This window comes from Dicentrarchus labrax, unplaced genomic scaffold (genome assembly GCF_905237075.1).
Source record: "Dicentrarchus labrax unplaced genomic scaffold, dlabrax2021, whole genome shotgun sequence".
Taxonomy (NCBI): domain Eukaryota; kingdom Metazoa; phylum Chordata; class Actinopteri; family Moronidae; genus Dicentrarchus; species Dicentrarchus labrax.
Genome location: NW_026136712.1, coordinates 2,282,513 through 2,307,919, shown reverse-complemented (window position 1 = coordinate 2,307,919; position 25,407 = coordinate 2,282,513). Strand labels below are relative to the sequence as shown.

Genomic DNA, 25,407 nt, shown 5'->3' with positions numbered 1-25,407 from the left:
TCAAATGAAACTTGGTACGATGCTTGCCCATGGCTCCCTGAGGCTCACTTAAAAAGGAGAAAAAAAACACACCACTGGGTGGCGCTCTGGTGGCAGTGTAAATCATCCAACCGTAATAGTTATGAATATGAAATTCACAGGGCACGTGTAGACTGGAGCCTGAAGCTCACATACCAAAAATCGTGTTTGTAGCGCCCCCTACAGGATAAAAAAAAAAATCCCTGGCGCCACGTTTCACCGATATGTACGAAACTCGGTAGGCACGTGTAAGGTGCCAAGACGTACAAAAAAGCCTCTTGGACCCATACCCCAAACCCCACGGGAAGTCGGCCATTTTGATTTTCACTTTCGGCGAACAGCGCCTTGTACTTGAAGGAACTCCTCCTAGGAAATGTATCGGATATACTTCAAAATCGGTCCGTACAGTCAAAAAATGGTGCTGATTAAAAGTTGTGCTATTTGTGACTGTACGTTGAACGGTGTGTCCTTGGCGTGCTGTCAAATTTGGCCACGTTGGATTTGGAAGCCATTTTCGGCGTTTTTTTGCGTTGTATTTGAACGAACTCCTCCTAGGGAATTCATCGGCTCTACTTCAAAATTGGTCAGTAGAGATAGAAAATGTTGCTGATTAAAAGTTGTGCTATTTGGGCATGTACGTTAAAGGGCGTGTCCGTGGCATGGCATCAAAGTCAGCCATTTTGACTTTTTTTTGTCATTTTCTGTGATTTTTCGTGTTGTAATTGAACCAACTCCTCCTAGAGAATTTATCAGATCTGCTTCAAAATTTGTCAGTACAGTCAACATATGTTGTTGATTAAAAGTTCTGCTATTTGTGACTGTACTTTGAAGGGCGTGTCTATGGCGTGCCGTCAAAGTTGGCCATTTTGAATTCCGTGCTCAATTCGGTGAATTTTTTGTCTTGTATTTGAACGAACTCCTCCTAGGGAATTTATCGGATCTACTTCAAAATTGGTCAGTACAGTCAAAAAATGGTTCTGATTAAAAGTTGTGCTATTTGTGACTGTACGTTGAAGGGCGTGTCTGTGGCGTGCCGTAAAAGTTGGCCATTTTGAATTCTGTGGTCATACAAACCAGATGAAAAGTTGAGCTATTTGTGAATGTACATCAAACCATGTGCCAGTGACGACTTGTCAAATTCAGCCAATTCACCATAAAACAGTACTCATAACTTAAGTGTGCAATGCCCAATCTCCAATAAACTTCATATATTCTATAACAGTCTCGCCCTGAACACGTCCTAACTTCAGCGTATGTGGTCCAATCTCAATGAAACTTCATGTGTTTGATAAGAGCCCCGCCCTGAACATGTCTACGTGACAATATTCAGACATAGAGATAGTGCCACCTACTGGCAACAGGAAGTAAGCGCTGCATGGCGATTTTGAGCTGATTAATGTGAGATTTTCATGTCGTGGTCCGCACGTGTTGCGACGGCACGTGACATGGCCGCAACACGACCCGAGTTGCGTGGAGTGCGAGGTCCCGCCCAACGCTGCTTGCAGCTTTAATTTGTTTTGTTTTGGGGTTTTTTTTGGGGGGGAGGGTTAATTGTGTTAATTTAACCCTGAAATTGATATAGGTTGACGCTGCTATACCGGTACTTACAAGTACAGATATTGGCACATTTTGCTTACTACTTACTTTAAAAAGTACATTATCTGTACCCGATACTCAGTAAATGGTACTCAGCCTATCCCTAATCAGGACTAATTGAGACCAAGTCAAGGCCCAGTCAGAAAAAAATGCTTTAGCCATTGCCAATGAGATGAGTTTTGGAAGCCGGGCATACGATTGCAAGTGACCTTGATTGGTTGCCTGGTAACCATGGATACCAGGCAGCCAATGTTGGATGGATTTTGAATTAAACCAATACTTGTAATCGGAACAAGTGCGCATCATCAATGGTTTTGTTTTGAAGGAGGAAGTTACTTCAGTCCGAGTGAAAATACCAACGAGTCCAAGACCAGTCTGAGACAAAAGAAAAAAATTCTCAAGTCCGAAACCAGACGTAACGTACGTACTATAGCACTGTGTTGTGGCCTGTAAATGGCTGGTGTCACTGCAAGGTTCAGTCTTAAGTCCCCTATAGACCCAACAACAAATCTTTTCTCTATTTCTCAACTACCAATGCCATGATCTCATTTTGACAACAGTAACACATACATTAAATAAGTACAGTCAGCTGTGAATCCATGTGTTCGTGCTGCACGACAACCAGAGCTTTCGCACTGACTCAGTCACAGTTACATTCACCCAGTGACACATTGTGACCAAACATTTACACACTTAAATGTTTCATATATCACACTAATTCCATCAATGTGACTGATAAATAAATCAGTTGTCCTGTGTTTGTCTCTCTGAGGATAATAAGGCTTCATGTAGAGGTCTCCTCTATCCATCCATCCCATCCCCCCCACACAGTGCTCTCCTCCACAGCCACGGGCCACTGGCCTGAACCACTTCAGCAGCAGAGAAGTCAGAAAAATTATGCAGACACCCCTGATGTGAACATGACCTATTTTGAAGCCCTACAGAAGCCTGCAGACCTGGCTGTCTTCCTGCTGTATTGGCCTATTGCCTGCGTCTACCTACATGACACGCTGTATACACATAGTTAGAAATTTAAGCTCTTTTCATGTAGTTTCACGTCACTATATTTATACCTAATTATTACAAATGTACTGCACAAATGTCCGATCTTTCTGCTGCACTGCCTTCCCTCTGGACATGTCTTCTGAAATTTCTTTATACATAAAATCCCTTTCCTATTAATATACATTATATTTACACTTATCCTTTACTTAGATATTTAGAATACAACATATTTAACTGATGTCAAAATAATATTAATTTACATTGATTTGATTTATGAATTATTCATTGTTTGTTTATTTGAATCCACTTTTATTAATTTCAGAAGCAATGTATAGTATAACCATATAGAATGATATTATTAGATATTATATTAGTTAACATATCAAAACCAGTGTATGATGCAGGATAATCTCCAGTGAGAGCATTTACCACACAAAAGCCAGGTTCCATACACATCACTGCTGCTAGTATTCTGTGTTTGTTATTACTTTCTTTATTCATTACTGTTATTAAACGTTAACTTGAAATTGATTACACTGAAACATTTTAGTATCAATCAACTAATTATTAGTTGATTGATCGATAGGTCAACTGATGGATAGTTTAGTGATTTAGTGATTTATTGATGTTCTACCCTTCATGGGCAATTTCTAGTCAAGTGCAGTTTTTTACTGTATAAGTGATATCTGAATACATTGTAGTTTATATGGTTTGTATGTACAGAACATTGTGTTATCTATATTATGCAGATGATAGGAACAAGTAACAATAGACTTAGGTAAAAAGGGGATTTTAAGGTTAGTTAAGATAAAGCTAGAAAATATGCTGTTAAAAGATGAACACAGGAAAGACTCAACTGAAGTAAAAGTAGTTACACTCAACAACTGTTTACTCAATCATGATTATTATTAATATTACACAACATATCAGGACAATATTTCAAGTAAATAGTCTAATGTTACACAATGTTTGTTTGCAAAGCCCAACCTCTCTTTCTATCTCCAGCTATAGTTCTGACAAGTCTTTTTAATCAATCATTGATGATGTAATTGTCACAGGAGTGTACAGGACTCTTTATTTGATTGGTTGTTTCAGTCTACTATATAAAGACCAATTCTATACACTGAGTTGCCAGATGGTCTATGATACACTGCATTTACAATAAACTTGGTTGTGTCCCAATTTCATACTATATATTTTTAGAACAAAATCAAGTTAATTTAAGTAAAAAGTAATGCATACTATTGCCATAATTTAGTAAATTGAAAATGTTTCTTCTGCTATCCATTCCTTTAAATTGAATTATATATGTAAATATAATGATAAAATAAACTTAAAAATAAAGAATATAGAAATTTAAAAATAAATTAAGTGGTTTTACTCAATATACGTAAGTAAGCTGAAGTGATTCAGTTGCATTAGCACTTTAATTCACCCGTACCTAAATGTAGTGAATACATTCACTCAATTTGAATTCATCTACAATTTAAAAATAGAAATGTTTCGAATTAATTAAATTAGTGGAAACTGTTGCCATTTTTTAATCTTTAAAAACGTATTCATTTTTACAGTAGTCTGCAGAAATTATGCAGCATAAATACGTGATGTTGATGTAAACCATTCTCCCACAGTGAAATGCACAATGCAGGGCTCCCATGCATCCTGGAAAACCTGGAAATTTAGACACTAGTCCAGTCATAGAAACACTTGAAGATGGATTAAAATTACCAAAAATACAGGAAATAATCTATGTATTGCTAACAAGGTGTGTCCCATAGCTGACCACCTACCTGTAAGGAACCCGAGACACTTCTCCATATGGCCATGTGCAATATCCAAACCTCAGGAGCAATTTTGTGATAAAAGGTGTGTGTGACAAACAGCATTATAATGAAGTACTTTAGCTCTGCAAAGATACCCTGGGCTACAAATCTTGTTGTCCAGATTGAAGAAAATGTTTGTTTGGTTCCATCGACAAATGTCACATCATGATTTTTTCAATGAAAATGAAAATTGTAATGCAAAAATGATCATTCCCACTATTTGTGATACATATCATATCAATCAGTATATGTCAAAATAATTCAGTTAATACAGTTCACAATGATGTATGTTATATGGATTTGGGACATGGTATTTTGAAGAAGGCTGGAGGGCCGAAATGTCATCACCTAAATAAGAGAATTACATGTGGAGCCAGCCCCTAAAGAAAAAAAATAACTGAATAAATTTCAAGTGGGTAACATGTCAGTGTAACATTTTGTCTTGTGCTGCCCCCCTGTGGATCTTTTCAGCATCATCATGTGCTATATAAAGCATATAAATATGAATAAATCACTAATAGGTGTGGCATCATTTGTGATCATTACAACAAAAAACACCATTGTTTCCATAAGGTATGTACATTTATTAGAGGAGAGTACACCACTACGTTGAACAAAAGAATACAGTACACATTGTCAACCTGCCAAAGCACATTTGAGGCACTTAGCATGAGGAAAGATTCAGTAACAATTTGAACAGTTGACTGTACATGATGACACAATCTAGTGTGTGGTAGAGAATTATCATCCTAAAAGCTGACAGGGCTGAGCTGTAGAAGCTGGATTTCAATGATTGTTCACTTTTAATTTGAGGCTCATAAAAAATTCAAAATGAGCTCATCTAGTAGTGTATCCCCATATAATGAGTGGTTTGTAATTATCACAGTGCAGGACTTATACAGTTAGAAATCCCATCAGCAATACTCCTTTTTAAAATTTTATGATAAAACCAAATCGTTCTTTGGCCTGAGAGCAGTGACGAGAGGAAACAACAAAAACGTTTTTTCACACTGTGCATCGCCATTATGTAAATGAAACTTTGTGATCAGTCAGAAACAAACCTCTGAAACTAACTGAAATAAGAGTTAATTGGCATCCATATAATGCAGACATGAGCTGAGTTCAGTTTAAACAAGTAAAAACCAATCATCAAAAAGTTAATATCTTAATATCTTAAGGTTTAATTAGTTAAATCTTAAGTTTCTTTATATCCTGTTATTTTACATGAAAGTACTGCATATGTAAGCAGTATTTTAAATGTAGCCCTTGATTTAAAGAAATTGGTTCCAGAAACCACAGTTTGAAGAGTGGAATAGTAAAATCACATGAATATTCTAGGACAGGAGATTAACTTAAATCCTTTAAACACTGTATACACTGTGTTAAACATTTTGCAGGCTGAGTTAAAGTCATGATTGTAAAATAAGCTTATTCTCTTTCTTTCAGAGAATGACATGAGAAGATCAATATCAATCTAATGTGCATTAAATACAGAGCTGGAGTCACATTGGTTGGCCTAGCTTAGCATAAAGACTGGAAGCAAGGGTAGATAGCTCATCTGGCTAAAAGTATGTCCAAAGGTCCAAGCTCAGCAATTAACTCACTTTTTTATCTTAAACAAATAGAAATGCTGATTTGTGGTTTTAGGGGGAGTTTTGGTGCTGGAACTATTTCTTGACAAACTTCAGTCCTGCAGCTTCCAGAAGTCTTGTATTTAAGGGAGATTGACAGGTTTGGTGACATTGTGCCTGTAGAGAGTGTTATACCAAAACCTGCGCAAACTAAGCATATCTGGCAACCCACGCTGGAGCCGAAACACTGCATAGAAGTACTGGACGGATGGATACTGGAACTGTTGTTTGTCACAAAAAAGTTCCAACTCACCTAATTAGTGAGCTTAAAAGGCCTTTGCACATGGGGGACGTGGCATATAAACAACATGAAAAGGCAAAATACTCATCTGTGAATACGTCACATTGAAACTACTCACCACATAGCATCCCAACTTACTGTTGTCACACCTTTGTCATATAATACAGGGTGATGAGAAACAATCAACAGGTCCACAATGAGTTACGATGCGACATCTTTTCCGCAGAATGTAGAAGTTTGACAAGTACGAGTTAATCACACGAGGAAAAAACGGTGTAAAGGCCTTTAGTACGACGGTGTAATAGAGCCAGACTAAGAGAAAAAAAATATTAAATTTTTTGGGAAAATAACGAGAATAAAGTCATAATATTAGGTCTACGAGTATAAAGTCGTAATAATACGAGAATGTAATAATAATAATAATAATAATAATAATAATAATAATACAAGAAAAAAAGTTGTTTTAATGAGAAAAAAGCTTCGATAGAGTTATCAAGATCTGACTTGACCAGCTCAACCGAACAGCAGCCTCAGCCTGAGCCCAGCAGCCGCTGTTTGGCTCAGTCGTACCGTACAGTCAACAGGTAACCTAACGGATTGATATCGTCGTTAAACAGTTTCGCTGGCTGAGCCAACAGGCTGACAGTTCTCATGAAATTACTACTTTATTCTCGTAATGTTATGACTTTATTCTCGTAATGTTACGACTTTATTCTCGTAATGTTACGACTTTATTCTCGTAATGTTACGACTTTATTCTCGTAATGTTACGACTTTATTCTCGTAATGTTACGACTTTATTCTCGTAGACCAAATATTATGACCTTATTCTCGTAATATTATGACTTTATCCGTTGTACTTTAGAGATCCTGGTATGTGTATTTTTAAACTATGGACAGAGCCTGCTAGCCATTTCCTTCTACTTTCAGTCTTTATGCTAAGTCAGGCCAAACACCTCCTGACTCCACCTCTGTACTCAACACACACAAAAGATTGATATCAATCTTCTCATCTCACTCTCAACAGTACAAACATTTTTCAAAAAAGGGATTCCTTCAAGAAAAGTTTGTGAAAACACCCTGTGAACCAAGTGAAAGTCAAATGTATGTTCGGTTTCATTTTTAAATCCTAATAATCAGTGGAATGTAGCTACTACTCATGCTACATTTATAGTTTTACAGGATATGATGTCAGGGAATTAACTAATATAAATAAAATGCCCTGTTGCTGATTGGAGTGGTCAACTTAGCAAATGCTGGTGAAAAGCGGACCCTGCTGAGGTCAGAACTTCAGCAGTTGGAGGCTGGCTGATTAGAACCATTTTGAAAGGAAAAACAAACTAAAAACATTAGCATGGCTTGCATTGTTTTGTCACTTTTGCATATTGAACGGAATAAAACATTCATTCCACGATTCGATCATCCTGTAATACAATCATTAAAACCCATGAAGAAGATAAAGTCCATGTCTTGTTGCCATAAAAAATTATGCAAAATGTAACATCAAAAGAAATGAATGTAGAGCATACTGAACTCAGTGAGCAGATTTACAGTACATTAATGCAATAAAAGGTCAAAGTTAATGCAGAGTCTAAACAGAGCTCCTACTACACTTACAATGTCTAGAGCATGAAAAACCAAAGTGACAGTAACTGTTTAATCACTTCTTAAAGTATTTCAAAGTAAAACTTTTACTGAACCACAAACCATTGTAAAAAGGAATGAAAATTTTTCATATTGGGGGTCCCTGGGTGCACTTTGTTCTATTATTCTAAAATGTAGTCACATTTTTTTTATATAAACCGTAATCTATTCCTGTGCAGTTGAAAAAAAAATTTCTCCGTTGCATTGTGTACTTGGGATTTATGATCCAGCCAACCCCTCCCGTCCCCTCATAACAACTACATTTGTCCTTATTCTAATCAGCACCAGCAGCAGTAACACAGATTCAAGGGGCAAAAACAAAGTTTCCCACGGCCCTAAGTGCTGTGGTAGTGGTCCAGGTGGCTGAAGTGTGGGTGGCAGAGTAACAAAGGGTTCGCCATTATTTGCTATTCATTGATGGTGACATCAAAAAGGCAAAGTAAAAGCAATTGGAAATGTTATATCATTATTTGAGCTTTGGCCAATATTTTCATACCTGCTTTTATTTGAGAATTTACAGTAATACATTTAACCTAGGGCTGAAACAATAAGGTCAATTATTCTATTAATCAATAGACTGAAAAATAATCTGCCAATATTTGATAATTGATTAATTGTTGAAGTAATTTTTCAAGCAAAAACTTTGCCTTATTCCAGCTTCTAAATTGTGCTGATTTGCATGAAGTGATAATACACTGAATATCTTTGGTGTCGGACTGTCAGAAAACAAAGAAATGTAATGACATCACCTTGGTCTTTAGAAAATAGTGACTTACCCATACCCATTTCTGACACTTAATTAGTTAATTATTAGTTGAAGGGTTAATCAGCAGATTTATTGATAGTGGTAATTGTTAGTTGCAGCCCTAATTTAACTATTGATGATCTCACTCATTATTGACATACAGGGTATGTTTACTCACTCAATCTTTACAATTCCAATTATCAGTGATCAAAAGAATGCAGCCATTTTCTCAAATCTGGCATCTAAAGGTTGTGGAAGTGGATGCCAAATCTTACAGTCAAGCCCAGTGACAAGATTCTGACTCATTTTCATATTAAGTCTCTTGATGTTGATGTTTTTAATGAATGAATAGCCAACATAAAATAACAATCTGAAATCAAATTAATGGGACCTTAAAGATTTAGCAGAAAATTTAGAAATGTGGATTCACAACACAAGCAAACAGCCGGAGCTGAAAAATATTGTTGCATCGATACTGCATAGGGGGTAAAACAGGCTGATCTGTATTTCTCAAGTGCTGACAAAGTGCCAGGACAACATCCTTGTATAAGAGGTACAGGATTTCTCTTTTCTTTTTTTGTATTTTAGAAAACTGTCTGTCTATTTAATAGATTACCGTGAAAAATCTTTGCACTAGTTATAACAAATACATGCTACAGGTTGACAAAATCCTGACGAGGAAACTGTAAACTAATCTTGACAATAGAATAGTGTAAAATGATATCCTGTTCAATTTAAACATACAAAAAGGAATAATTTGGACCAGAACATTTTTCATCACAAGCGCAATAAAATGTGTCTACAAGCTTTTGTTAAGCTATACAAATACAGTTTCCTGTCCTCATGTGCAGGATAATAAAAGATACAAAAGTCCCTTGAACTATGTTTTTGAAATTTATGAGCAAAAATAACAAACCAGATTAATATGAAATCACCTGAGTAATTTAAACCAACTCTGCATACAACCTTTGCTGACATTGTCCCCTTTCTTTAAGCTTGTCCTCTTACAACAACTCCTAATTACAGTGTACCATTTTCACAGTTCAATTTGACCTGTGCGTGCATGATAGAAAATCACGCTTGCAGTACATAATTTACAAGAATATGCACCTATGAAAAGATAAACTATGATTCACTTAAGAATATCTATGTACAGGAACAGAAATTTAACAAACGTGTCGTGGAAGGTTATTAAAAAATATACAACTTCAACAATTTGTTCCACCTCAAAAGGACAGAATACCAACCCATTAAAAAAGGTAATGGAAAACTCTCAGAACAGTTTATTCCAGTCTCTAGTTGCCTCCATGAGGTGTCGCTGGCCGTGGCCAATCCAGTCTTCTTGGCTGTTGAAGAGCCGACCACAAAACCAGCAGTCAAACACCACAGGCTCTTGTCCACAACTTGATAAAGTATCCACTACTTCGTACTTTTTTTTGCTTTTTTTCCTCAACTTCATTTTCAGGAGGAAACGCTCTCGGACAGAACTCCGAACTGGCCGAGGTCTTTGATCATCGCTTTGAGACGACGCACCTTTGGTCGAAGAATTCTCTCCTAGAGCACCAAGCTCAGAGAGTGCTTGAACTGTTTTCTGAGACAGAGAGACCTTAGTAACAGCACCTTTATGCCTGTTTACAGCCTTCATAATATTGGCCACTTCAGGAATGTCAGCATCTGGATGATTGAGCACCACAACAGGTTGGTATCTACGAGGGCATTTGACCTGCTGTAGGGAACTGAATGGAGCAAGTCTCAGTTTCCTTTCAACTTCTTTGGCTACAGGCTTCCATAACACAGTAGTCTCTTTCTCAGTCAGTACTTTATTTGAGAGCCTTCTAGCTTTATGCACCGTTGCTGGAAGCTCGTCAAATAATGCTTTCCTGCGCCTTTTCCTTTGGCTTGGAGGCCGAATTGGCCTTGGGGCTAGGATAGGTTTCTCTGCTTCACCTGGTAACTTTACATTCATCTGAGAAGGTGAAATGCAAGATTCCTTGACATCTTTCTGTGTAGTATTTTGTATGGTAATCAATTTCTTTACTCCATTGGAGGCATTTGTATTAGTTTTGTTTGATGACACCAGAAAACACTGGGTCTGAGGTCTGGTGGCCAAAAACAAAGGTTGACTGCTTGAGGTGGGAGCGCCACTTGTAAGAAGGCTACCGCTAGGAGTGACAATTTTAAATATAACTTTATTTCCAGTACTTTCACTGGTTTGGCTACTCTGAGCCCCAGTCTTTGCGTCTTGGTTGTTCAACAGTAGGCCGGATTTGGATGGAGAAATGTAACGGAGCAAGAATGCCTGCCGACCGGTCTGCAGAGTGCTGGGTTTGTCTGCAGAGTTCACAGGCATGGCCAGAACTGGCCGTGAGTTAAGTAAGGGTTGTGAACTTGCCAGTCTGAGGCCAGGAGTACTCGGGGTCTGAACAAATGGAACAGACCTCTGTACTAAGTAGCAAGTTTGCTGTGTCTTTGCGGTTTTGTCTGTAGCTGTATTATGTGGTGTGCTTGACAGGAGTACAGGACCCTTAAAACCTGGACTGTTGATGAAGTAGTGATTTGAGGTGGTGCCAACACCTGGTTGAACCGCAGAGAGAAGTGTTGCCCCTTTTTCAGCAGCTCCTGCCTTAGGTGCTGATACACCTATCCTCCTGCTGTTTGGAGAAAGAGTTACGCCAGCAGGGTTAGTTGATTTTTCTAACCCTGGCTTCATGTAAGATACATTGATCTGAGGGTTTGCAGAATTGGTTATCAGTTTGAAACCTGGAGTGGTCTTGACTTGCACTGGCATGGCAAATCGATTCTCAGTCGTCCTCAGGAGTACTGGCTGCTTACCCTCTGGCAATTGAAGAATTCGTAGAGTTGTTTTTGTTTGTTTCAAAGAATCATTGCTTCCACTTGAAGACCCTACTTTTTCCTTATAAAGTTGTTGGGTAATGATTGCATCCGAGTGTTCTTCCACAAAAGTACCCAAGGAAGTTGAACTACTCTTTGTTTCGGACTGTTTTTTGGATATAGGAATGCTCTCCTCCTCAATTTTGATAATATTAAAGTCTTGGAGCACTGACTCTGGATTTTCATCCTCAGTGAGAGGATCGCCAACTATGCACTCATTAACCTCAATATTGTTATCTGTCACTTTGTTCATGTCCTCCCAATTCTTTTCTTGAGCTGACTCTTCACCACTGCCACTTTCTGTGAATGTATCGGGAGACTCTGCCAATGTCAAGCTAAACTGTGATGATTCGCAAATACTTTCTTTGTCTGCTGAATGTTCGTACATATTGTCAAAGTTTTGGGTAGTGTTGGGTGAAGTGCTGAATGTTTCCTTGGAGTAATTGTGAAAAGTAAATACTTCCTGGTTTGGTGAATTTTGTGTGCAGTTTTCTGAGCCTGTGGCACTCTCTCTGCAGCTACCTGAAGTGGGTGGGCATGACTCTGATGGATATGTCAAAAGCTTTTTAAAATTTTGTTGGCCATTTCTATGTTTAATCTCAGTTCTAACCCTAATAGGGTTCTCCTTTTCTGGTGTACTCTGAGAGGACTGGTCATTTTTTGCTATTGTGTTAAAGGAAGAAATCCATTTGTGTTCATCAATGAGTTTATCTGCAACTGTATCAGTCACTGATAACTCATCTACAGCCCCACAGTTTTCAACAGTTTTTTTGGAGACTTGTTTGCAAAGCATAGTTTCCTGAGCAACTTTTGAAGGTGAAGATAAACCTGTCAAAGTATTACTTTTAGAACCGCTATGGCTGGTTGCATCAGAATTAAATGTTGCAGAGTTACTATCAAACTTACTTCTCTCTGAGCAGGTTGTTTGAATCGGGCGACTTTGGTCGCCTACATGAAACTCATTTGTCACAGGATATAATGTATCTGCACACGTCAAAGACCTATTCAGTAAAGAATTGGATTGTTCCCCAACATCATCTCTATGTGGGCTGGAATCAAGGTTGCAGACAGAGGTTTCTTCTTCCTCAATCTTTACTTTTACTGCCATAATATCGCCTTGATCTATTTGTATGCAAGAGCCACCTCTTGGTGAAACAGCAAAGCAATGTGATGTTGAGCTCTTGTTATCAGAGCATTCCCCATTCTCAATAGTAATTTTACTGTTGTCCAACACAGGGTGTGGTGCTGAGGAGCCTACATCTTCAACTGAGGAATGGTTCTGAGTGGATGATTCCTGCTTTGCTGTTGGTATTACTTTGAGAACTAAATGTTTTTTGCCATCAACCATCTTGAATCCCATCACTTTGGTTGTACAGTTGGGTGGAAGAGAGATTTTGTTCTTAACCATCAGAACAGTCAGTCCATTAGGATTGGAGTGACTTGCAGGATCAGAACTTGTCGAGTTGTCACATTCCTGTAACATTACTGGCATTGACTGCTCTGTGTAATGAGAGCCTTTGCTCCAGTTTTTGTTGTCCTTATTTGCTATAGTCCCATCCAAAAAGTGGTGGGTCTCCTCTAAGGGTATCTCTGGTTTGATTAGCCTGCCGTTTTGGTTTGATAAACTCCCAGAAAGGCAGTTCAGTTTTGATATCCTCTGAGCCTCCTGTGATTCACCGCTCTTTTTTAGCAAAAGTTTTAAGCTTGCAGATGAATTTGCTGAAGTAGCTCCGTCTTCTATAGCTTTCCATACATTCCTTCGCTCTGCTTCCTCTTTGTGAACAGCTGCCATGTGTTTTTTAAGGTACTCGCTTCTTGCTGCACCATATCCACACATCTGACAAGAGAAGGGGAATGTACCCGAATGAGCTTTCACATGCCTCTGGTGATCCTCTTCGTTTGAGCTTATATGTCTACATTTTGAACACTTCCAAGGACTCTCATTATGATGATGGATGTGCTGGACGAATGTACCTGCATCCACAGTTGTAAACTCACACCAATCACAGTTAAACTGTCCATTTAGACTGTGACACATGATGTAATGTCTGGTAAGCAAAAGCAGAGAGTACTGAACATCATCGTTGCAGAGCTCACATGTAACCAAAGTATTCCTGTGCTCAATCCGATGGCGTTGAAGAGCAGGAAACTCGTTTGTAACAAAACCACACAGGTCACAAGGGTATGTAGGAAGGGTTCCTTTGTGAGCCGCCCGAAAATGTTTAAGGAGATCATTGGGGCTATATGTGGAATCATCTTTACACACTGAGCATTCAAAGCTCAGAATCTTTCCAGAGAAAACAGCCCCCTGCTGAATTTTACAATGGGCTTTATTGAGAGAGAGTTTCTCTTTCTTGGTGGAACTCCCATGTTCCTTAATGGAAGATTCTTCTCCATTACTGAAGAGCGACCCATCTGTCACTTCTCTGAAATGCTTATACACAAAGTCTTTTACCTTTTCTTTTTCATCCTCTGTTACTGATATGTTGCGGGTTTTGGCAGAATCGTGAGGTATTGTGAGGTCTTCTTCCATAGTTGTAAAACCTGCAGATAGAAATGAATATATTTATGAAATAAATCATTAAATAAAAAATTTAAAAAATTAGGACAAAAACAGCAGATATGCCATATATATATATATATATATATATAAATAAAGATAGAAAGATAGAAATAAATGAAATGCTCTATATCTATCTATCTTTCTGTGAAGTTTACATGAAGTTATTTTTTAAGTGTAGATTAAGATCTAAATTTGGAACTCTCTGCTTAACAGTCTCATCCTGCATTAGAAATGTACGCAGCCAAAGCATTAGTAAGAAGAAAACTTTTGCCAAAAAAGAAGTATTGATTGTCTGATTATAAAAAGTAAAATTAAAAATACACAATACAGACTGAAAATTGTACAAAAAGTTCCTAAAAATTATGATGAATGAGGAAAACATATCACTTATGCTCACAGGAAAGAAATCTGCTTAAAATTCATCCAAAGCATTTGTTTTACTTTCCTGCAGTTATTGCATTCACGTGTTGGGTTAATTGTACTGTTGGTTCTGTACTGTTGTTATGTATTGAATACAATATTAAAGCAAAGTATGCCACTTAGTCAGGGGTTGTCAGTTTACTCAATGATAGAAAAGAGGTCCCTTAAGAAAAATGGGTTGGGAACCACTGGCTAAGAGGTTCTATAAAAGTTGCAAAATCTCTCTGTGATTGATTTTGTGTGTATGACATAGACCTCATACCAGTGCCACATCATATTTTTCCAATTTGAAGACCTAACAATTAAAATAATACGATACATTTTTCTACTGTCCTAGAATTTTCCCAGACTGTATTTTCGTGTCCTAGGCAGAGGGAAATCTACACATGTGCACCAATTATAACTGAAGTCACATGCAACTTTTCCTAATTTTAGAATTGTAAATATAAAAGTATATAATGATATACATTATAAAACATAAAAAAAACAAATAATCCCACTCAATGACCATCAAACCTAGAGGAAATTATGTTATATGTGTATGTCACAAAAACAATGTTTATATTGAGAGTCATTTAGTCAAAACAGAATCACCTAGTCTGCATACCAGTGCTGTCAGTGTAGACGGAAGAGACACTGGTCACTGAATGCTCTATCACACTGGAAGAAACACATCACACCAATCAGAATAATGTGAGTCTCTTCTTTCTGCGTACACACAAATAAACTTAGCACACTCAAGCTTTTCAATGCAGTGTACTAATATAACTGAAAAGAAAAGTTGACTGCACATGCACCTGCTGGTTAAAGCCTCTATTTTATACATCACTTGAGCTGTTTAGCGTTGCTGTCTCTCTGACCTTCAACCCTGATCTCATTCGCCTCCTCTTTTGCGCCACTATTTGGCTAGAAACTGGCTCAGCTGCTGGTGAGAGTAAAATATTATATTGTGTTTGTGATAAAAAAGATTTCTGTTTTTTTGTTTATCTGGAAAAAAACATATAGAAATGGGTATATATATATACAGTGGGCACGGAAAGTATTCAGACCCCTTTAAAATGTTCACTCTTTGTTTCATTGCAGCCATTCGCTAAAATCAAAAAAGTTCATTTTATTTCTCATTAATGTACACTCAGCACCCCATCTTGACAGAAAAAAACAGAAATGTAGAAATTTTTGCAAATTTATTAAAAAAGAAAAACTGAAATATCACATGGTCATAAGTATTCAGACCCTTTGCTGTGACACTCATATTTAACTCACATGCTGTCCATTTCTTCTGATCCTCCTTGAGATGGTTCTGCTCCTTCATTGGAGTCTAGCTGTGTTTAATTAAACTGATTGGACTTGATTAGGAAAGGCACACACCTGTCTATATAAGACCTTACAGCTCACAGTGCATGTCAGAGCAAATGAGAATCATGAGGTCGAAGGAACTGCCCAAGGAGCTCAGAGACAGAATTGTGGCAAGGCACAGATCTGGCCAAGGTTACAAAAGCACTCAAGGTTCCTAAGAGCACAGTGGCCTCCATAATCCTTAAATGGAAGAAGTTTGGGACGACCAGAATTCTTCCTAGACCTGGCCGTCCAGCCAAACTGAGCAATCGTGGGAGAAGAGCCTTGGTGAGAGAGGTAAAGAAGAACCTGCACCAGTCGGGGCTTTATGGCAGAGTGGCCCGACGGAAGCCTCTCCTCAGTGCAAGACATATGAAAGCCCGCATAGAGTTTGCCAAAAAACACATGAAGGACTCCCAGACTATGAGAAATAAGATTCTCTGGTCTGATGAGACCAAGATTGAACTTTTTGGCGTTAATTCTAAGCGGTATGTGTGGAGAAAACCAGGCACTGCTCATCACCTGCCCAATACAATCCCAACAGTGAAACATGGTGGTGGCAGCATCAGGCTATGGGGATGTTTTTCAGCTGCAGGGACAGGACGACTGGTTGCAATTGAAGGAAAGATGAATGCGGCCAAGTACAGAGATATCCTGGAAGAAAACCTCTTCCAGAGTGCTCAGGACCTCAGACTGGGCCGAAGGTTCACCTTCCAACAAGACAATAACCCTAAGCACACAGCTAAAATAACAAAGGAGTGGCTTCGGAACAACTCTGTGACCATTCTTGACTGGCCCAGCCAGAGCCCTGACCTAAACCCAATTGAGCATCTCTGGAGAGATCTGAAAATGGCTGTCCACCAACGTTCACCATCCAACCTGACAGAACTGGAGAGGATCTGCAAGGAAGAATGGCAGAGGATCCCCAAATCCAGGTGTGAAAAACTTGTTGCATCATTCCCAAGAAGACTCATGGCTGTAGTAGCTCAAAAGGGTGCTTCTACTCAATACTGAGCAAAGGGTCTGAATACTTATGACCATGTGATAATTCAGTTTTTCTTTTTTAATAAATTTGCAAAAATTTCTACATTTCTGTTTTTTTCTGTCAAGATGGGGTGCTGAGTGTACATTAATGAGAAATAAAATGAACTTTTTTGATTTTAGCAAATGGCTGCAATGAAACAAAGAAAAAAAACAAATGAAAAATTTAAAGGGGTCTGAATACTTTCCGTACCCACTGTGTGTGTGTGTGTGTGTGTGTGTGTGTGTGTGTGTGTGTGTATGTATATATATATATATATATATATACACTAAAACTGCCATTGACCAGTCAGAAGAGACGCAATGCATTATGGGACGGATGAGTATGTACAGTAAGAAGAAATACTTCTTGCTAATCTAGTATACTTCCAGGCATTACTCTCGAACACAAAAGTCACATACTACACACCCAAGGTCCACCCACACAGGCGTTTTCCCTGTTTTTGATTAGACCTCTGCTCAGGACTGTGTAGGCTGGCCTCTTTAGTTACACCTAAACAGTCTAATGCAATTGAGTACAACAGCTCTGTCATGTGTTCCACGTCATCAGCTGTCACCACATAATGTTGAATCCTACAGTAAATGGATAAGAGGTCAAAATGAAGCTCTTTTGGAGCCAGTGTCTGCATTTGGCCAAAGATTGGTTGTGAGGGAAGAGGCTCCATTCTACATACTGCTGTACATTCGCAAGTGGACAGAGCTTCTGTAGTTGCCAAAACACCAACAGAGTGATACCTCTTCTTCTCTCTAGCCAACTGCCACACAGTGTTTCCTCTAGGATTTTTTTTTAGCAGTGGGGGCAGGCCTGTCCGAACAAGACCCCCCCCCCGTCGGCAAACATTTTACGTATGAAACAGAAGAGACACTTTGCTGTAACACAAACAAATATATTTACCGTTTTAATGTTTCCAGATGTTTGATATCAGGACGTTGAGCTGAGAACTGACAAGTTGAACGTTGTCCAATTGAAACGGACCCACTACGGTGACGTTTTTGGTGGAGCTGTTAGTTTAATAGTCAACTTGGAAGAAAGCGAACGTTTTGACAATAACCTACATCAACACAACAGTATGTGGAGTTAAACTGGACAGCCCCAATAACCTCTGACTAGTTCTACTTGTTGTTAAATTGCAATGTGAGCGGCTGCCAGCGGGGGTGCATTATGTCGGCAGGATCATTTAAAAGGCAACCGTGACTACATTGTGCGTCTGCCCCATTTCTGATACCGTGGTGGCAGAAATTTAACAGTGGCGGGCCGCCGCTCCAAGATCAACATAGAGGAAACACTGTCACATCAATGTCAGGACTTCTATTCCTCCTAGTTTAACTTTCATTCAGATCATGTCAATAATTTCAGCTTAGAAATTTCATAGTTTCACACCACTTAACTCGCAACTCAGTTTATTAGGTGCACCTAGCTAAAAGTAACAGTCTAATATAACAGTAGTGTAATTTATCCTCCCTTCATGAAGGTTCTAATGCCCAATTTTAGTCTCACAGAGGTGTTGATTAAACTAAATAGTAATTTTGCATCAGTTTGACCAAATTACAAAAAAGTCATGCAGGCTTTGAGAAATCCATCATCTCTACCAGAACACAATGGAGATGAATGGAGTTTGGCATCTGTGGCTCAAAGGATTGAAATGTTTTTTTCTTATTTGTCACAGGGATTTCTTGACTATAAAGTAGACGTTGCATAAAGTGTTCTGTGGATTATCCAGAGTAACAGGGACACTGTTTCTGAAGAGGGATATGGCTGTTAAAGATAATTTTTTTGTGCCACAAACTAAACTGTCCATTGTGTTTAGGATGTCTGCAGAAAGACTGATCCTACTATCATACATGTTAGGTACCACTAAAAGTGTGCCAAGTAGTCACACTAATAAAAATAATCATAAAATTGTTGAATAAAATCATTTATCTCTTTTTAAGGGTAGAGAATTGGTGTCTAAGCAGAAAAATAAGTCCCAAAACACAACCCACTTGCTTTTAAAAACTGTCTTCAGATTTCAAAGACCCACACTGAAGTTATAAATTCACTGCTGGGGTTAAGAAAAAAAAAACTGTGAAAATACATTAAAAATGCAGTTATTACCTGTAGTCCTTTAGGGAAAACTCAAACATTAATGTATGTCGTGTCTGAAGCAGAGGAGCTCGTGGTGTGGCCACGGTGCCTGTAAGACACAAGCAGAAAAGTCCAACTTACAGTTTGCAAGTTGTAAAATTAACTTTCTATGCCCTCCAGACATGTATTAAGTCATATATAAATAGTCTGCTTGAAACAATGTGTGTCTGATATGTTTTTTCCACATTTTTTATAATTTCCACATTAAATTCCTTAAAAAGCCATCTCCTCCTACCTCATTAAAAACTCCAGAATCTCTGAATATGCAAATATTGTTAATTTCTAAAGTTTTCCTGCTGGACACAAGATGTCTCCTACTTCACTGTAAAGTCCATTCTCAGTGGATGTGCACTGGTGGCTTCAGGTTTCTACACCACACTGTACAAGTTGATAGTGGACCAGGACTGACTTCTGAACCATTCGTGATGTCACAAATCATGGTGCTAGGCCCCGCCCCTTAAAATCAGATGTTCAATGAGCACAGAGAAACTCAATAAATACCGACATGTTATCAGTTTTACATTGTTCAATTTTATGAACATGAAAATCTGTCCTCTCCCCTTTTTAGTAGAGCCCAGGAAACACTGCTCTGCTGGGCATTATGCCACATGGACTGCGGTTGAAACCACACCGAGTGACACATTCACTATAGCTGCAACAACGTCTCATTTAATTAAATTAAGCGACAACTATTGTGATAATCTTTAGTCCTCTCTGACAGTAAACTGAATGTCTTTGGGTTGTGGACAAGACAAGACATTAGAGGATGTCAACTTTACCTTTGGAAAAGAGTGATCAGAATGTTTCACCAGTTGAGGCTTGAAGATAGTTGATTGTTGAGTCTCATTCCCAACCTCAGTATTTAAGTGAATGAGTTCAGTTGTTGGTTTCCTTGATTACGAATCTGTATCTATATCAGCGCCGAAAAAAACATATCAGTCATCCCTACTACTTACTTGCAGGCCTTGTCAAAGGCGAATCCTTTTTCTATAAGTGTTAAGTATTGTGCCTTCAGTATGTATATATAATTTCATAGTTGACAACTAATCAATTAAATAAGAAATTGTTGCAGCTCTAGATGACGGAACTGATGCGGCGTTTAAACTGAAATTCTAAAATAATTTCATCAACAGATTGGGGTGTGATCTGCTAGCAGCAGCTATGTTCATCGCTTGAGGACATTTATCAGACTTCACATACACAGCTGTGTGGTTCTCTCAGTGAAAATCTGATTTTAAAAGGGGCGGGGCCTACCAGCATGATTTGTTGACATTTGTTCCAAGCGGACTATTTGTATGAATTTAACAGATGTCTGGAGGAGCTCTTTAATCAGTTGGTTGGTAGATTGGTTGAATGGCAATTTTCAGTCATTTAAGTATGATGTAGTGTCTTGATGTTTTTGAACCACTCAGAATAACTAGACTTTTACTTTTTGGGGGTAGACTTTCTGCCTTGTTATTGATAGGACAGCTCAAGATAGACAGCAGAAAGCGAATGACACAAAGCAAAGGGCCACAGGTCAGACCCGAATCTGTGGCCGCTGCAGCAAGCACTCGGCCTTGGTACATGGGGCACCAGCTCTACCAGGGCGCCACACTTTTACACCTGTCTAAATGAGTGAGCAGGAAATGACAGGGCAATGGAGGTAGCATTGAGATAACTGAAAAAAAGGCCTGTCACAATAATAACTTTATCGACTTATTGTTCAATAGGTCTATTTACAATATGCAATTATCTGCTATCTTGCTGACCTCAGTATTGCCCATTGTCTTTACATGTGTGTTTGTTTACATAAGAAAGCCCCCAAAACTGTAATCAACATGATGCCAGAATAAATATAAATTCTTCCCCTATATAAGACTTGGGCACAGTGCCTAAGCTGAATGAACACAAATAAGCTTTACAGAGACACATATTTATTTCAAATTCCAAAAAGGATGGATGAGATGGGAGGGAGGGGATAAAGAGTGGTTTAATTAGGACTGTATGAAGTCTATCGACTACCGTAGTGAACTGATATATACTGAATATTTCAATTTGTTGTCTATGATATGTAACATATCCTCCATAATCATATGAATAGAAACTCAATAACAATTTGGTCTCCAAAAAAACCCCAATATCTAAATATTCTTAATAATTAACAGTTAATTGTTCTTTGAAAGAGCTGAGCAATATATCAGTGGCATAAAATGGTATTAAAATTACAGGAATATTGCAGTTATCATGACAGGCCTAACTTGAATTTCCCTCAGGACAAATAAAGTATCTATCTATCTATCTATCTGAGAATAAACACAGGGACATGTTCTTCCTGATAGTTCCTGTGCTCCATACATACAGATCTAAAGACCCTGTTACTAAAGCAATGTGCAACAGGGCCAGCTCTTAAAACACAGTGTTGATAACAGGTTACACTCCCTCAATTCAACAGTACACTTTTAAAGTATTCATGTAAAACCAGCAGCAAGCCTGCATCAGCCTACAACTCCATATGTCTCTGTCAGCTGTCAACCCTGTGGATCCGAGGGAGCCATGTTAGGGGGGGAAAAAATGGCTGCCATGATTTTATGACTAATCTGCACCGGCTACTTCCGTCTAGCAAAACTTAATTTCTGCCAACATTATCTTTACAAAAGCACTAAGGCTGAATTACACCATTTATATCCACAACCCAATAATAAACACGATGGACATTACACTATGAAAATCAAATTCAACTACACAAAAAGCCTACTTAGCTTTTATTATCACTAATAAAAGTGTATATATGAAGCTAGTGGCGTAACAAAGCAGAGCAGGACGTTAGTCACCTGCAGTGCAGACAGGTACTCTGGGCCCACACCGTCCAGATGGGATAGATAGAAATGAAGCTTGGAGATGAGGGAAAAAGTTGCATCGTCTGAGAACTGCAGTTCCACTCAGCCTCAGTACCACAACACAGGGACAAGAACAACATGTTGCGAAAATGCCAATCTCAGCCATAACATTACAATTCGTCATTTGAGTTCGGTGCATTTTTACTTTTTCCGAGTGACTTGCTCCATAGTCGCTTAAGTTTAGGAAACGCGAGGGAACGCTGCATTAGTGGGAGAATTAAGGCTGTGGACAGACAGCAACAAAGGACTAAAGACTAACTACACTGTGGTATTTTATTGCACTGTGGCAATTTATACCTCAGTACGTGGGAAATATGTGAGCCGCTTCGCGACACTGTTAGTGTCTGTGGAGTTTAATAACCAGTTATTTTACACCAAAATAAAGCCCCCACCCACGCGAAGATATTCAAAGTTACAGAAAATGTGTTATTTCTTACTATGAACTCGATGGAAGTTCTGGCGGCGTCCCGTCAACGTCCGACATTATGAAAAGGAGGTTTAGGTAGAAAACACACACAGCACAAACATTTGCCTTCCTTCTCTCCTCTCTATGGAACCACAGCGACGGCGGCCATGACAGTCCATCCGGGTACTGCTGTGCTCTTGAAACTCATGTAGAAGCGGATGAATATGTATTGCTTGTCAAATACCAAACTAGTGCCATGAAGGACATTTTTTTTCGTAGAATACACAGTTAAAACAACTTCCATTAAAGTAGAAATATATTCTGTTTTACGAGACGTCCAGAAGAAGCTGACAATGTTTTCGCAGCATGAGCACTACGTCATTCGTTGCCTGCGTGCATGTGTGTGTGTGTGTGTGTGTGTGTGCGTGAACTAGGTGGGAGAAGAAGCAGCAATGGCGGATATACGCCATTTCCTCTTATATGCGTTACATGTAGGCTGGGGGATACATGCCTTTGTTGGTCTCGAAACTGAGTTATTTCTTGTTCCACTCTAAATACTTATTAATCTCTCTCTCCCCCTTTTTCTCTCTCTCTCTCTCCCTCTCGTTGTCTCTCCGTCTCTGTCTCATACACACACATACACACTCACAAGCACAGACTTACAGTAATGGAGGACGTAGAGCTCATTCAATGTTACCTCATCCCCCAACACTGTAACATTGTTTCCAAGCATGTATCATAGGAGCCTTCAGTGGGTATTTATATTTTAAGGTGTAAATTTGTCTCCTTTTGCCTCTCTGACATCTTTATGTTTTGGTTGAACATTATCCATTTGAACTGAGACACTACCATAGATTTGACAATTCAATTGATTGTAATAGTCTGTTCAACCATATGCATACAGAATGCTATAAATAAAAATAAAAGTTATTTGGCTATATAAATGCTGGATAAACATTAATGTTGGAAAACATTTCTCACCACAATGTTCATATTGTAGCAGTACTAGTCACATAATCTTCATCAGCAGATGGACTTTGTCCAGGTGTCATGGAATTGTACACAGGGTGTGAACTACAGGGAGCGGGGGGGCTTGTTCCTCTTGATAAGACATGAGCTCCCCTGAAAACATGATTTGGGAAATTTTGGGGGGTCTCTACAATATTGACAGTATGCTATTTTTGCCATGCATTTCTGTTTTTCTATATCTTCATTGACATTTGATTGTGCGTAAACTTGGGCTACTATTGATTTGTGATTTGTGCATGAGGGTGATTTATCTCTAATTCCCTTTAATTAAAATACTGCTATTCTTGCCATCACCATTGAAGCTTGGCAGCACGAAGCTGTTAACTTCAGATCAGGAAATTTATATAAAATAAACTTTCCCTTGTCCCAGTCAGTCTATTTTGACAGAATAGCTTCCACAAATGTGTCTTAAGTGAAAACAGCCTGTTTTGTAGGTCTTACTCATTTTGTTTGTAAAACGTTATGCAGTGAATTTTATTCATGTTTGTAAGAATCAGCAGCACGCATGTGATGTTCATACTCAGTGTATCATCAAAGTCATGTGCCCTGATTGCAGGGATGACAATATGTGTATATTTTATGTTAAAAGAAAGATGGCATTGTATATGTGGGTTTACTAACTGTAGCCTATGCCTGCTCTGTGTTTGTGTGTGTAATGTCACTCATGGCAGTGTTTCTTTGAGTGTGTAGAAGTATACAAGGCATTCATATCTAACAGCACCCTGCCTGAATGCAGGGAAGAGTGAAAACTGTCTATTTTTAATGTAGAAAAACATCATGATGACATTGTGTATTTGTAAAAAATAAATGTGCTTGGTTTGATTTCTATAAAAGTGGGTGTTTAAGGTAAGATCACTTGACAAAGCACTTTTCTAGTGGATGATTCAACAGTCAGAATAAGTTCAAGGTGTGGCACATATGAAGCAACGTCAACAAAATGTTGCGGGGTTAGGCCAAAGCAGTTTTTTACCTGGATTAAACTTTTTCTGTTTTTCTACTCTTAAGTAAGGCCTTCAGAAAATCAACAGACCTCACTGTCACCAGTTTTTATACTTCCTATTGAAGAAATAGTTATAAAATACCTATAAACTTTGTTGTCATCATATTAAGTGGATTACCCAGAGTGACATTATTCTAGGAAAGAGAATTCAATTTCAATTTAATTAAATTTTATTTGTATAGCGCCAATTCATAACAGAAGTTATCTCAGGACACTTTTCAAATAGAGCAGGTCTAGACCGAACTCTTTAAAACATTAATTACAGAGACCCAACAGTACCACCATGAGCAAGCACTTGGCGACGGGGGCAAGGAAAACCTGCCTTTTAAGAGGCAGAAACCTAAGACAGATCCTTCGGGTCTAGGTGGGTGGTGGTCTGCCTCGACCAGTTGGGGGAAGAGAGAGAGGGACAGATACAGAGAGAGAGAGAGAGAGAGAGAGAGAGAGAGAGAGAGAGAGAAAGAGAGAGAGAAGAGGCTTTGATTTTTTCCATACATTTTGTTTTCCATCATGAAAGTTAAATATACTTGTGAATCCTGAACACTGGTGCTTTAAGCCTACTCTTAATCAAAACGGGTTAACTTCAACCAATTAGATTAACAAACCATCTAACGTAGTAAAACTCTTACTGAAGAGTGAAAACATCTTTTCCACTTTGAAAAGCCTTCAGTGCCATTGAAGAAATACTCTCCAGTTCTGATATAACTGATGCTAGCAGCATCTACACTAACTTCTTAAGCAGCTGCCATTGTTGTTTTCAAGCAAACCGTAATTTCTCACACGTCGACACACACCTAGAGTTGAACCTTGCGTAGTAGCTCATGCCACTAGCACTGTGATTGAACATAAGCGCATAACTTGAAGCCTGGCAAGCTGGATTGTCATGTGATCTCACGAGTCCAGCTGCCTTGCTTTTCTCCTTTGTTATACATTTATTGTGCACAGTGACTTTGAGAGAAAATTCAATGAGACTCCAGGCCAACGGTCGGCCAATGTTGGGCCATCTGTGAGCGT

The 25,407-nt window shown here is 38.6% G+C and overlaps 1 protein-coding gene across 6 annotated transcripts; it reads right to left on the bottom strand.

Moving 5' to 3' along the window:
* Window positions 1–5,002: 5,002 nt before the first annotated feature.
* si:ch211-214e3.5 (zinc finger protein 518A) lies at window positions 5,003–22,777 on the bottom strand. 6 transcript variants are annotated; one of them, XM_051416741.1, is made up of 3 exons: window positions 22,396–22,777; window positions 19,050–19,128; window positions 5,003–14,139 (listed from the first exon to the last, which is right to left on the bottom strand). In XM_051416741.1, the coding sequence occupies exon 3, from the start codon at window positions 14,126–14,128 to the stop codon at window positions 9,977–9,979; it is 4,152 nt and encodes a 1,383-aa protein (XP_051272701.1). In that variant the 5' UTR covers window positions 14,129–14,139; window positions 19,050–19,128; window positions 22,396–22,777; the 3' UTR covers window positions 5,003–9,976. The 6 variants fall into 6 exon arrangements, with proteins under 6 accessions (XP_051272701.1, XP_051272702.1, XP_051272703.1 ...); XM_051416742.1 differs by lacking the exon at window positions 22,396–22,777 and adding an exon at window positions 21,893–22,360; XM_051416743.1 differs by lacking the exon at window positions 22,396–22,777 and adding an exon at window positions 19,859–20,194.
* Between the last annotated feature and the right edge of the window lie 2,630 nt (window positions 22,778–25,407).